The sequence below is a fragment of the Helianthus annuus genome, chromosome 16 (assembly GCF_002127325.2).
Source record: "Helianthus annuus cultivar XRQ/B chromosome 16, HanXRQr2.0-SUNRISE, whole genome shotgun sequence".
Taxonomy (NCBI): Eukaryota; Viridiplantae; Streptophyta; class Magnoliopsida; order Asterales; family Asteraceae; genus Helianthus; species Helianthus annuus.
Window position 1 is genome coordinate 121,486,504 of NC_035448.2, and position 13,677 is coordinate 121,500,180.

At 35.7% G+C, this 13,677-nt stretch overlaps 2 protein-coding genes and 1 long non-coding RNA gene across 4 annotated transcripts; 2 read left to right on the top strand and 1 right to left on the bottom strand.

Annotated features, from left to right (window-relative positions):
* The first annotated feature begins 608 nt into the window (after positions 1–608).
* Positions 609–4,002, top strand: LOC110916101 (ABC transporter G family member 11). 2 transcript variants are annotated; one of them, XM_022160857.2, is made up of 8 exons: positions 609–993; positions 1,379–1,458; positions 1,752–2,216; positions 2,307–2,393; positions 2,585–2,701; positions 2,787–2,984; positions 3,073–3,159; positions 3,253–4,002. In XM_022160857.2, exons 1-8 carry the CDS (start codon positions 714–716, stop codon positions 3,874–3,876), a joined length of 1,938 nt encoding a protein of 645 aa, XP_022016549.1. In that variant the 5' UTR covers positions 609–713; the 3' UTR covers positions 3,877–4,002. The 2 variants fall into 2 exon arrangements, with proteins under 2 accessions (XP_022016549.1, XP_022016550.1); XM_022160858.2 differs by lacking the exon at positions 2,307–2,393 and having other exon boundaries at positions 610–993; positions 3,253–4,000.
* Positions 4,003–4,382: 380 nt separating this feature from the next.
* On the top strand, positions 4,383–5,399 carry LOC110919546 (vicilin-like seed storage protein At2g18540). Its single transcript, XM_022163814.1, has one exon. The coding sequence runs from the start codon at positions 4,383–4,385 to the stop codon at positions 5,397–5,399; it is 1,017 nt and encodes a 338-aa protein (XP_022019506.1).
* A 7,107-nt stretch (positions 5,400–12,506) lies between these two features.
* On the bottom strand, positions 12,507–13,402 carry LOC110915360. Its single transcript, XR_002578892.2, has 2 exons — positions 13,269–13,402; positions 12,507–12,593 (listed from the first exon to the last, which is right to left on the bottom strand). It is a non-coding gene; the product is annotated as an uncharacterized LOC110915360 (long non-coding RNA).
* Between the last annotated feature and the right edge of the window lie 275 nt (positions 13,403–13,677).

Sequence of the window (13,677 nt, forward strand, 5' to 3'; positions counted from 1 at the left end):
TTGTGGTAACAAAGGCTCCATCCACACCTAGTAACTATATCAAAAAGTATTCATATTTTTAGAATCCTACTTGTATTTTAAATCCAAGTTTATACTAGAACTTGTAAGAGTGATAGTTGATTAATCGCAAAAAACAATGGTTGAAGTATTTTATAATAGTAAATAAGTGGTTATCAGTGTATATATATGATCCACATTTTTAACATGAATAATTTAACATCAAAATGATAAATTTTATGATTTTTTAATGACTTGAATGCATTCATAAAGAAACAAAAAGAAATGTGGTACACGGGTTATGACATAGATAAAACAATGTGGATTCTCCAATCTGTCGCTTATTAATTTGAGACTTTGATTAATATACAAATACATACATATAAAATTATCCAGTTGAATACTAAAATGGTATGTTTTCAGTTTGTTGCTTTGCACTCCGTTGGCAGAATTAGTGGTCAAATTATCGCGTGATTATGTTTTGGCGTTTCTTTGTTTAGATTTGTAATTACAGTAGATGCATTTCTCTCTCCATGTGTCACGGGACAATAAACAGAACATATTAAATAGAAATAAAATTCACAGAACTACCATTCTTATGCTCTTGCTATATATTCAGCTGCTCGTCTTTTTCCTATTTCCAAACTACATTCATCTCTCTCTCTCTCTCTCTCTCTCTGTAACTCTATAAATTGAGCTTTGATCTTGATTATAGAATGGGTAGTCTAGTACATAACAATGAAATATGTCCAGAACCAGATGAAGAAGGAAAATGGGGAGTCGAAATGGTTGATTCGGAGTCCCTTGTGACGAAGAAGAGAAGTGGAGCGCATTTGACATGGGACGACCTTCGAGTTTCTGTTTCAAGCTCTCATGGAAAAGATGGATGTAAAACCATACTTTCTGGTGCAACTGGTTATGCTAAGCCAGGAGAGATTGTGGCCATTATGGGTCCTTCTGGCTGTGGCAAATCTACTCTCCTTGATTCTTTGGCTGGTATGTATGTAACTCTGGATTTGACCCTCGCATGTTCCCCGATGTTTTCAATAATTGTTTAAACCCATATTAACCCTAGGGAAATACAACGTATAAAGCAAAATTTAAGGTTTACATGTTAGTATATTTAAATTCAATCTTAGGCAAGATGTTTCACGGTTACTCATGAGATATATATATTTATAAGTGAAGAAATGGGCTGAAAGTATCCACAAAAATAGGTTGATATATATTATATGATATGTCTCTATATGCATATGGATATATTTTATTTGAATATATAGTGGCGTGAAAAATCGGATTTTGTTCTCTTGGGATGGAAAATGATTGAATCAGCTCTACATACACTATGGTTTTAGATCTTTAATCGTTGTTACAAACACAGGTAGGTTGGCAGCAAACGTAAGGAATACCGGACACATTCTAATAAACGGAAGGAAGCTAAGACTCACATATGGCACCATGGTATGTGTATAATTCTTTAGAGAGTCATATTTGTGTTTATTTAGAATATCTAAGTTTAAGGATTGAGCTCGGGCTGCCTCTCTTATCTCCTCATATAGAGAAAGGTTTGCCCTTATCTCATCCTTCCCAAACCCTTCTATGAGCGGGATCTTGCTAGGTACATTTGTTTGTTTATTTGTTAAGTATAAAAATGAACACAATGCACACATGCAAGGTTGCGTTTTTTTTCTTCAAGTTTCAGACCATTTTATTAAAAGGTGAATTCTAAATTTTGTTCTTTAACATTGGCATAGGCTTATATGACACAAGAACAAGTTTTAACATGGACTTTAACGGTTAAAGAAACGGTATACTATTCAGCTGAACTACAACTGCCTAAGTCCATGCCAAGATCCCAGAAGAGGGAAAGAGCAGATAGAATTATAAGTGAGATGGGGCTCCAAGATTCCATGAACACAAGAATAGGTGGTTGGGGAATAAAAGGACTTAGCGGTGGCCAAAAACGACGTCTAAGCATCTGCTTAGAACTCCTAACACACCCCGCACTTCTCTTGCTTGACGAGCCTACGAGTGGTCTTGACAGTGCAGCGTCATATTATGTCATGGAGCGGATCGTTAAGCTCACTCGACAATATGGGATGACAGTTTTAGCAGCTATTCATCAACCTAGTAGCCATGTTTTTGGGCTTTTTAACAATCTATGTCTTCTCTCTTTAGGGAAAACAATATACTTTGGTCCTACTTTTGCAGCAACTCAGGTAATCTTCATCTTGTGATACTAATAAACGTTGTAAATATTACCATAATAAAAGAACTAAGAAGGTAACTACTTTTGTTGTTATAATCAGTTTTTTGCAGCAAATGGTTTTCCTTGTCCGGATCGACAAAATCCTGCAGATCACTTTCTCATCACTATCAACACTGACTTTGATGAGATAGGTCATAGTCGTTCACTTTTTTCACATTAGTGATATGGTCCAACTGGATCATAATTCTAGTAAAAGATCTGATTATCTAAATATTAAAGTCTTTGATGTTTATAAGGCAATTAACCATCATAAAATTCAATCTATTATCTTCTAGAACCTGTTTGATCATCTAATTGTTCTTATTTTCCCACTTTTAGGGCCATGCTGGTGGACATTTAGCTGTTGAGAAAGTAGTTGATATACTTTCTGAATCCTACAAGTCATCTGAGATATACATGGATGTCAAAAGTGAAATAGCTGCTATATGTGGACAGGTATAGATCTCACCTATGTGTTCTTATTTTAACCATGGTCTACATTGAATACCGTAGCATAAAATCACAATTTTAAATTTTGAAGGAAGGAGACCAGACTGAAAAAGCAGGAAACCTGAAAGCTTGTTTCATCACACAGTGCCGGGTGCTTGTAAAAAGATCATTCATAAACATGTATCGCGATATAGGATATTACTGGTTACGGCTTGGTATATATATTGCTTTGGGCTTTGCAGTGGGAACAGTTTTCTACGATCTTGGTTCCGGATTCGGCTCCTTAAACGTAAGTAAATAACCTTAATAAGCTTTATGTGTTTTGAGCTATCTACCAATGCGTATTAAGAACTATTTGTAATGGTTCACAATGACAGGCTAGGATTTCAATGCTTATGTTTGTCTCTTCATTCCTTACCATCTTGGCCATTGGTGGTTTCCCCTCATTCATGGAGGAAATGAAGGTTTGTTGATGCATTTCATGTGTTCTTGAAGAAATTGATGTAGTTTAAGCATTATCCTATGATGACAACCATGTTGCTACTGTATATGTGTAGGTCTTTCAATGGGAAAGATTAAATGGCCATTATGGGGTTGGATCATTTGTTATCAGCCATGCGATCTCCTCAACACCCTACCTACTTCTGATATCTTTTATCCCAGGAGTAATAGCTTACTCGCTTGCCGGCCTTCAGAGAGAATATGAACAATTCATCTATTTTGCATTAGTGCTCTTTGCATCAATGTTACTCGTTGAATGCCTTATGATGATCGTAGCTACCATCGTGCCAAATTTACTCATGGGCATAATAACAGGTGCTGGAATCCAAGGCTTGATGATACTTAGTGCTGGCTTTTTTAGATTGCCAAATGATCTAGCTCATGTATTCTGGAGATACCCTATGTACTATATTTCATTCCACAGGTTTGCATTACAAGGGTTGTACAAAAATGAGTTTCAAGGTCTCAAGTTTCCAGAGTATGTGGGAGGTCCCCCTACCATTGATGGTGACATGATATTGAAGGGTTTACTGCAAGTGCAGATGGGATACTCTAAGTGGGTGGATCTTGGAGTCTTATTTGGGATGGTGTTTGTATATAGGATATTACTCATCTGCGTTATAAAGACAACAGAAAGGGTGAAGCCTATTATTAGAGTTTTCTTATTGAGTATTACTTGATGAAACTAGAATCCATGTAGCGAGAATCTCTCTTTTGTGTATACATCTACTATCTATATGAAGCTAGCTTGTAACTTGTAATTTATCTCAAGCCAAAATAAGTCTAAGTACTTTTTCTTGTGTCAATCATATGTCCTTACCATGTACCATCGATCATGAACAATTTTATGCGTAATAGCTAACACAAAAAGAACCATCTTAAACATGAGAAGATGATACAAAGAGAATAACAAAAAAAAAAAATTGAATTAATAATAATAATAACAACAACAACAACAAAAAGGCTTATATGTTAGAATTAAACTTAGCATTAGAAATTTATTAATATTACTGTTATTATTATTATTAAGTTAGCATAGTTAGAGGCGGTTATCAAACTAACCGGCCGAGTATAAATGTAATCTGTGTATGAACATTTCAATTGACCAAGATATTCACAATATCCATATGCATGTTTTCTCTGTACAAATACACACAAACACGAGTACGATGATGATTATGATAACATGTGGTATCAGAGCGCATGGTTAGAAAACGAAGAATTAGGATCAGAATTATATGATCCTGGGAAGATACGGATGAAGAAGATGAAAAACAAACACGGGAAGAGGCGAGAAACAAATAGCGATTCAGATCATATAAGTCCGCGATTATGCGCGATTGCAATCATGAAACAAGAGATTGCAATAATGGAATTGCAATACGAAATTGCATTACTGGAATACGAATCAGGACGTCACGAAGATAACGGATATGCAGGCGAAGTAATGACACGGAAAGAAGAAGACGATTCCGAAAGAGATAAGATGGCCTGTGAAGATGTTCTGGATAAAAAGAATGAAGAAAATGTGTTTGTGAAAGACAAGGAAACAAAGGATGATCACGAAGAAGAAGAAGAAGAAGAAGAGAATCGATCGAGAGTACATGATTTCGGACACACCCGGATGAAGAAGGAAAACAGGGGATATGGAGACGGACAAGAATCCAATCCCGATCGCACGACTCCACGATCACGCGAGTGTGCAGAATGGAAGCAAGAGATTCTAATAAAATTAGAACACGAAATCGAATTATTAGAACGAGAATCTGAAGGGAGACAAGGAGAAACAGGGGAGTTTGAGAATCCGATGTCATCGGAATTGATTCTTCAAGAAACAGGGGAATCCAAGAAGAAAGACGAAGAAGATGAAAAAGATAATGCAAAGAAAACAGAGGACGATGATAAAGAAGAAGAAGAGAGCAGAGGATACAACCGGAACCGATCACCGGAATCGGTGACGGAAATAGTTGACAGAAATCATGACATATTATTCTTCAAGAATGATATGAGAAGACAGAAACACATGATTAACAATGAATCATCGGATGTTAAAATGAAGGAAAAAAGGACGCAGGAATGGCGGGAACAAAAAGGAAAGAATGGATTTCCAGTTATAGCGACGACAGTTAGTGACAAAAGAAGAAAGATAGCGACAGAAGACAGATTAGCGACAGAACGATTATTAGCAACAAAAACAGATTAGCGACAGAACGATTTAGCGACACTGAATTGGCATTAACGGTTCAAAGACTTTCAGCGACAAAATGGGAAATGAGCAACAATATTACTATACTCGGCATCGTAAAACAATTCATGGCAGATCTATGGACGCATTATGATAAATTCAAAGAGAAGGCATTTTATCGTCGACAAAGACGAGACGAGTCATTACGGATTTTAAGTTTAGGGGATGGTGTTAGAATTAAATTAGCATTAGAAATTTATTAATATTACTGTTATTATTATTATTATTAAGTTAGCATAGTTAGAGGCGGTTATCAAACTAACCGGCCGAGTATAAATGTAATCTGTGTATGAACATTTCAATTGACCAAGATATTCACAATATCCATATGCATATTTTCTCTGTTCTCTGTACAAACACACACAAACACGAGTACGATGATGATTATGATGACGGCTTCCGCTAACATTATAGATATGTAGGAACGCGCAGTTAAATAAATGATTTTTAAGAACCTAGGGACGGGGCTAGGGTTGGATGGCGTTCTTTCTATTGTTTTAAACGTTTCTTGCTATTTAGTAAACAACTCACAAGAATGCATATAAATAAAAAAAGGGGAAATTTGCAATATTAGACGTTTGATGAATCAAAATAATCAAATGCCGGTTAAGCTGGTAAATTTGTCGAGTCGGCTGCTAAGCCTTAGGAGCTGTTTGGTAACCTCTGAACCAATAAGAGATCTAACCGAGTAAGAGCCTCTGAGCCAGTAAGTGTCGTTTGATTATAGCACCGAATAACTCTGCAAAATGACCATTTTACCCATCAGAACTACTTTGTACTGAATGAAATGCATCTGGTGGTTGGCTGGTGGTGATGGTGGTTGTTGGCGGTGGAGGGTTGTGGTGGCACTGGTGGTTGTCGGTGTTGTTGGTGCAGTTCGGATTATTATTGACAAATAATTGAGTTGAGATTATTATCAGCCAAATTGAGAAAGTTAAGATTATTTAAATCCAATTTGCCTTTACTTTTTATTGTTAATAATTATGTTTTTTTACTTTGTTGAAGAACGATGAATAGTAATTATAAATTTATAGTAATATATAGTTTTTAAATTTTTTACTATTTTAATATTATAATACCTTATAATTATATTTAGTTTTAACATATTTCTTTTATTTTAAACTATATTACCTTCTGTCATTTACTTTTTATTTTTAGTAATTATGTTTTTTCTTTTAAATGATATTACCTTTATTAATTAATTTAATATTTATTTAAAAAAAACTTAAGTACGCAACTTCCCCCTCCCCCCCTCCCCCCAAGATTCCGATATAAGTATTGTTAAAAATAAAGTTATATTCAAACTAGAGTATTTATTTGGTATCATTTTACAGTACAATGATAAACTAAACCAATTCTACTGTTTGGCTTTCGAAACAACATGTTTCATTTTCAAATATTGTTTGTTTAACATTATCATTTGCTTCGTTTTGCCGTAACGCGCGACACCAATAAAACCTAGTTTAAATTAATTTCTTTTAGTTGGGTCATTTTCGTCTCCATGGTTTGTTCAATTATGTCAGTGCAGACCAAATTTTAAAAATTATACCATTTCCGTCTCTGACATTCTTGAAACGTGTCAGCTCCATCAAAAAATCATGAATTAACTGTCATTTTGTCCTTGTGTTTTACTCAATTATTCAATTCAACCTTAGTTTTTTTGGATGAAATTGGCATGTTTAAAGAATGTTAGGGGCGAAAATGATACGAAATTTAAATTGCATGAACTGACATAATTGAACAAATCACAAGGACGAATATGACATCTAACTCTTTTAAGTGTCTTTTCACTAATCGTATATAAGATAAATCGTAAATCTTAACCAAATAAACCTTAATTCTATAGTAAAGTTGAATATTTATAATAACATTTCTTTTTGGGTAATAATGCTATAGCACAAGTTGTACCCATCATTTTCTTTTGCCGTTTCAAGAAACCCTAATTTTCTAATTAAAGCTAGCAATAGTTGTCTACAAAAAGTCCAAATAAAGTTTGGACCACATTCTTTAATTCTTTGAAGGGTGTCTCTCTCTTTTAGGTATGGGTAACAATTAGCGGTACCTCAATGAAAATCCATTTGAGAAGGTATTGCAACTTATACATGAGGAGTGTTATGGGTAACATTTAATTGCATTTAATATGCGTTGGTGATGTGTTTTGGGTGATTGGGTGAGAGAGTTACAAAATAGTCACACTTTTCTGGTCCCTAACGGTAGTGGTGATCGATTGATAAGTGGTTGTCGTCAGCCATTGTTAGCCACCGATTGTTACTACTATTGCAATGATGGAAATTTGATGGGTCACACATTCCAAATTTTTATTCTTTCGTGTAACTTGTTACTTTTGAGAAACCAAATGAATTAACCGTGTAATTAACTCTAGATATAATGTATGTGTGTGTGTGTGTATAGACATAAGTGTAAGCATTTACGTATGAACAAACACGCTTGTCTTAAACCAAATGAATTAACCGTGTAATTAACTCTAGATACACGAAGCGGCCATTGTTAATACAATTTATATACGATTACAACTTATATAAGTTTTTTTTTACCTCTGTTAAATCTATTTTTCCAAAATAAAAATATAAGTTTTTAGTACACCTTTAGATAATAAAATACATGTTGCTACTTATTTGTTATCAACTAATAGAATACTTATTTGTTATCAACTGGGAGTTTTTTTTTTTTTTTTTTTTTTTTTATTTTGTTTTTTTTTCTCTAACCACTGGCTAGTTAATAATTATGCCAAAAGCTACTGTTCATAGATCACTTTTAGCTTATCCGATCCAGGTAACGTAGTTAAGATGTTTTTTTTTTATATGTTTCTGAGTTCAATAGTTTTATGCATTTATTTGACATTCATATCTGTGTAATATAAAGTTTTATTCGTACATCCAAAGGAGTGAATTTTAAAATATAAAGTCTTAGGAACCATTCGCGTAATTTAAATAAAATAAACAAATTTAATTTACTGATTACAATACAGAAATGGGAAAGCAGAAAATTACAGTATAATTACAACTGAAATAAAATAAAATACAAGAACTTAGATGAAAAAGAAGGCTGAGGCACGTGTACACACGCTTCCCTTAAAACAAATTCCGAGTCTCCCAAGAGTACTCGTTTTGTTTCCCAGGGTACAACAGCCGAAACAGCGGTACTGCCGGAGTTCGCCTACAACCCGAAGCAGCGGTACTGCCGGAGTTCGCCTACAACCCGAAGGTTACCGCGCGCCTCCATGCCACGTGTACTCGCGCGCGGACTGCCACGTCACGCGCTTCGAACTCCATGCAAAGTGCGCCATCAAAGCGCCGCATTGCGCCTCATCGCCCACGCCACGCCACGACACGCGCGTGTGCGAGTGCGACTTAGGGTGCTCCACACCCTTCGCAAGTACACTAGTGTGTGCTTCCATTAAACAATAAGGATGGAGAGTTCCATCTTAAATACCCATTTAAGTTCCATCTCTCCTCCGATGTGGGACAAGGTGCTACTTTCCCTTTAGTTTCAGCATTGAATGTTCCAAACACCCAACTTTGAGCATCGATATCTCATTCATCTTAGCTCCGTTTTGGACGTGGTTTAGTTCGTTGCGAAGCTCTTCCAACATAGAATACAAACCCACAAATAAATATATAAAACCCGCTCATTTTATTATAGTTATTTCTAGTCCAAAATAGGAAAAAATCATTTTCCTATATTTGTGAAAAATGCTATTTTCACCTATTTTCCAACAATCCCCCACATGAAAAATGCTATTTTCATCAAGTTTCCAACAATCCCCTACATGTATGGAAATGGATCTTTTCCTTACACTTTTCAACGATAAACTTCGACAGTTGAGTATTGGAAGATAGGTAGGTTGTCACCTTTGAACCTTCTTTTGTGAAACGCACTTAGCTTACTAGCGGTGTGTAGACGTGATGTCCTTGAACATACTCCCATTTGTGTAAACGACAATACACTTCACACAATACTCTCCCTGGTTTGGCCAACTTCTCATTGTCGTGTCCTATTATGGTCCTGGAACACTAGCATGGTTCTGCGAGAGCTCTAGGATTTGCGCACCCCACAAATCCATTTGAAGCGACCCCACTTCTCTCTAACATAAGTGATTCCTCTGATTCATTAAAAGCATCATGGTTATTTGATTTCCCGAAATCATTAACCTTAATATGCTTAGCCTCACTTCAATGTCACTGATTGGAATGGACTAGGTATAACTCCCTTTTATATTGTTTGGGGTATTCCCCCAGAGTAACTGTTTTGGTAATATGATTAAGTTGTCCTATTGAACTTAGATCTTGGGATCTCCAGTCAACTAAGTTAAGTTTCCCTCATATTCCCATTTACCACGGGCTTTAGTCTCATTCCTCTTGACGACGTTTCTACTAACTCTCTCCTTAAGCCTTTTGTAAACGGGTCCGCAATGTTATCCGTTGATCTCACATAATCAATTGTGATAACACCCGTTGAGAGTAGTTGTCGTATCGTGTTATGTCTACGTCGCATATGCCTTGATCTGCCATTGTACATCAAGCTTTGAGCTCTACCAATCGCTGATTGGCTATCACAATGTACACATATGGCTGGCAAAGGCTTTGGCCATCTTGGAATATATTCCACGAATTGACGTAGCCATTCCGCCTCCTCGCCTGACTTATCCAAGGCGATAAATTCGGATTCCATTATGGATCTCGCTATGACCGTTTGCTTAGAAGACTTCCAAGCAATAGCAGCTCCTCCAAGTGTAAACACGTAACCACTTGTTGATTTGGAATCTTTATTATCCGATATCCAGTTTGCATCAGTGTATCCTTCGATCACTGCTGGTTGTCGGGTATAATACTGTCCATAATCTCTTGTGTATCTTATGTATCTAAGCACCCTCGTGATAGCTTTCCAATGATCCGCGCACGGATTACTGGTGTATCTACTTAGCCTACTCACCGCGTAAGCCAAGTCGGGTCTAGTACATGTCATTAGATACATTAGACTGCCAATAATTCTTGAATACTCTAACTGAGCCACTCCATCTCCTTTATTTTTCTTGAGATGTTGGGAGGTATCAACTGGAGTTCGAGCTACACTCGTATCTCCCGAGTTGAATTTTTCAAGAATTTTATCCACATAGTGAGATTGACTTAACACAAGACCATCTTGGGTTCTTGTAACACCCTTGTTATTATCTAACGTTTATCGTATAATTAAATCTCAAAACCATGTAATTATAGTTAAAATTATACTGAAAATACGGGCTTGCTAAAAACTTTTACAATTTAAAGTGATACAACATAATGTGATTTTAATTCGCCGTTATAGAATAACGACGAAACAACATTGCGGAAGCTTCGTTTAACGTGTGTTCAGTTCTTGCTCGATGCTTGATCTTCATCCGGGACTAACGACATTCACCTGTGATCAAAACCAACTTAAAAGTCAGTTTTGATAATTAAATAACCAATGTGATAAGGAAATTAGGAAAAATGCAACATTTTTATCTTGATCCATAAACAAACAATTGAATTCTGGCCTCCACCGTAACTTACGGTGGTCACCGTAAGTTACGGTGGCCCCTGAATGTCAAATTTCCCCCCACCGTAAATCAGGGGTGTTCTACCGTAAAGTTTTAGCTCCACCGTAACTTACGGTGGCACCGTAAGTTACGGTGGCCCCTGCATTCCACCTTTCCACTTTTGCCGTTATTTGACACGAAAACTTTCGTATCTTTCAATACGCTTATCCGTTTGACCCACCGTTTCTTCCCATGTGATTGTAATTTGAACCCCCATCATGTGGAGTTAAAATTCAACATCCGGATTAACAAAATTTAAGACTTTCAAGTCTTCGGCTTATTACCCCTTTTTCACCGAATTTTGACCCGTTCGTGATTTTATCAAACAACATGATTGTTTGATCCCGATTTCACATGAACCTTATAATTTCAATGTTGTCTATCATATTAGGTTTAATTCACAAGTTTAGGTATGATCTTAAACCCGTTTATACTTCAAGGATTGTTTTGACCCGTTACGGTATTTAAGCACTTTCGAGCCTAAAATCACTTCTATTGCTTCTAGCATTCCTTCACCACATTTCTTATCCTATAATCTCCCACCACAACTGTATTTATGGTGGATATAATGTGGTGATCTATGAAAACCAAATTTTTACCTATCGAATCATTATTTTACGGCAAAACTCAAATAGTGCCATTTGACTAATGTATTACTTCTTTCAGCTTCTATACTTATTCTAAGTATCTAACTAATCATAAAACTCGTTTCCAAGCAACCTTTAAGGGTTGTTTGCTAAGTTTAACTTATAAGGGCGTTTTGGTCCATCTTGGCCCTTCATTAACGATAAGAGATTACTGTAACATGTTTGACCCATAAGCCCCCTTTTCAACTATGATTTTATTTGAAAGGTCAATAGGCCTTTCAAACGTAATGACCATCGTTTGTAACATTCGGTTTACCTATTTAAGTAACCAAAAATCTATTTTAGACTTCGATTAACTCTCACTAAACCTTACGTTTAAATGAGAGTTATCCTATTATGCGTACCTGGCTCGGATCATTATATTGACCCATTTAATACATTGCCTCAATAGCCGCTAAGTAATAGCGATGTAAATATCCACTCGATAATTATTTCTGTAATTATACAACTCAACAAAGCATTAGTCGATATTGTCAAAAAGTGATAATTTTCACTTTTTGATCCGTTTGGTCTAAATGACCGATTATATTGGCGAGATGAAGCTTATTGCCATCTCATCTACCGTCTACACGACTCGCTCCGGTGTACACCGTACGGTCGTTTTAATTATAAATCGCCTCTTAATACTTTTTGGCCTATTATGGCTTACGAAATACGTATCTTTCAAAACCAACAATTATTGTCAACAAGTGACCAATTTATAATTTCACCCTTATTGGTTATCTTGTTCCGTATAACTACACGCCGGAACACCATGTCTCAAATTTCCATTTGTCTTATTCGTAATTCATACGACAAAAGAACATTCTAAAATATATGACTAGTGTAAGCCATACTTACCTTGCATCCAAGCAACGTTTTCTTTTCGTACTTGCTCCATTTGACCCGCTTCCTCCCAAGCCTTCATCTAGCTTGTCAAGAGTCAAACTATCATCATAATTCGTAAGACGGTTAGTTTAGTCATTATTAGCTACGACTATTCCATCTTACAAATTTTTATGTCGAATCTACCACTCGACTTCATTATTGGTTAGTTTAACTTTCTCAAAGTTAACTATCGTTATTCATATATTATGCACGATTAAGGCAAATCAACATTATGATTAGAACCCGTTTTATCCCATATCTCATGTAATTAGTCAAGCTTGCCAATTACGCGTTTCACTTGAATTTCAGCACTTTACTTCTCATTTAGGCATTTTAACAAACACCTAATGGGCATAATTCTACACATTTGCTAACTAGTTCATAACTAGTCATTTTTACCAAGATTAACATCAAAATTCAACCACTATCACTTATAATCAAATACTCAAACTTGCAAATTGTTTAAGTATTTCATGATTACTTAACATGCATGATGATTCTAATCATAATCATATCATCAAATCCATCTTATGACTAATACCCACTTAGCCTAGTGTGAGAATTCATTCAATCATTCAATTCCTATCATGTTATGCATGATTTCACTTAGGGTTTTGTTACTAAACATGTATACATCACTAATTCAGTTCTAATTTCTACGATTTACACCAAAATCGCATATAGTGATGTTCATTTAATTTTTACAACTTCATGTAACAACACAATTTTACATACCTCTTGATCCCCTTGACTTGGTGATCATTTGTATGTATTCATGCCTTTGATTCGAGCCCGATTTGGCCTTCAATTTGGTTGATTTTGTGAAACTAGGGTTTTTGGTTCTTGGAGAACCTTCTGGTCGATCAGAACACGCACACAATGTGTGTGTGTGTGTGTATTTTTTTTTGTTTTAATAAAACAAGTTTCCCACTTGTCCATTTTAGTCCCTCATGTTTTATTTTGATCAAATGAAGCTATATCTCATCATTAGTTACTACTAACTAGGTTAGTTACTCCTAGTTACTTTAACGGGTTCGGGAAGTTATAACCCGTTATGTTTTAAGTCCCGTTAATTTGGCCTTTTTTTATATACTTTGTTTTCTCAAAGTATTTACTCCCCTTTTTAATTAATATTAGGTTTATT

Bases quoted from the DNA above. Each gene is read 5' to 3' on its own strand.
- LOC110919546 (XM_022163814.1), top strand. From the start codon at position 4,383: ATGTGGTATCAGAGCGCATGGTTAGAAAACGAAGAATTAGGATCAGAA.
- LOC110916101 (XM_022160857.2), top strand. From the start codon at position 714: ATGGGTAGTCTAGTACATAACAATGAAATATGTCCAGAACCAGATGAA. The intron at 1,459-1,751 runs GTATGTGTATAA...ACATTGGCATAG, and splicing joins GACTCACATATGGCACCATG to GCTTATATGACACAAGAACA. The intron at 2,394-2,584 runs ATAGGTCATAGT...TCCCACTTTTAG, and splicing joins TCAACACTGACTTTGATGAG to GGCCATGCTGGTGGACATTT.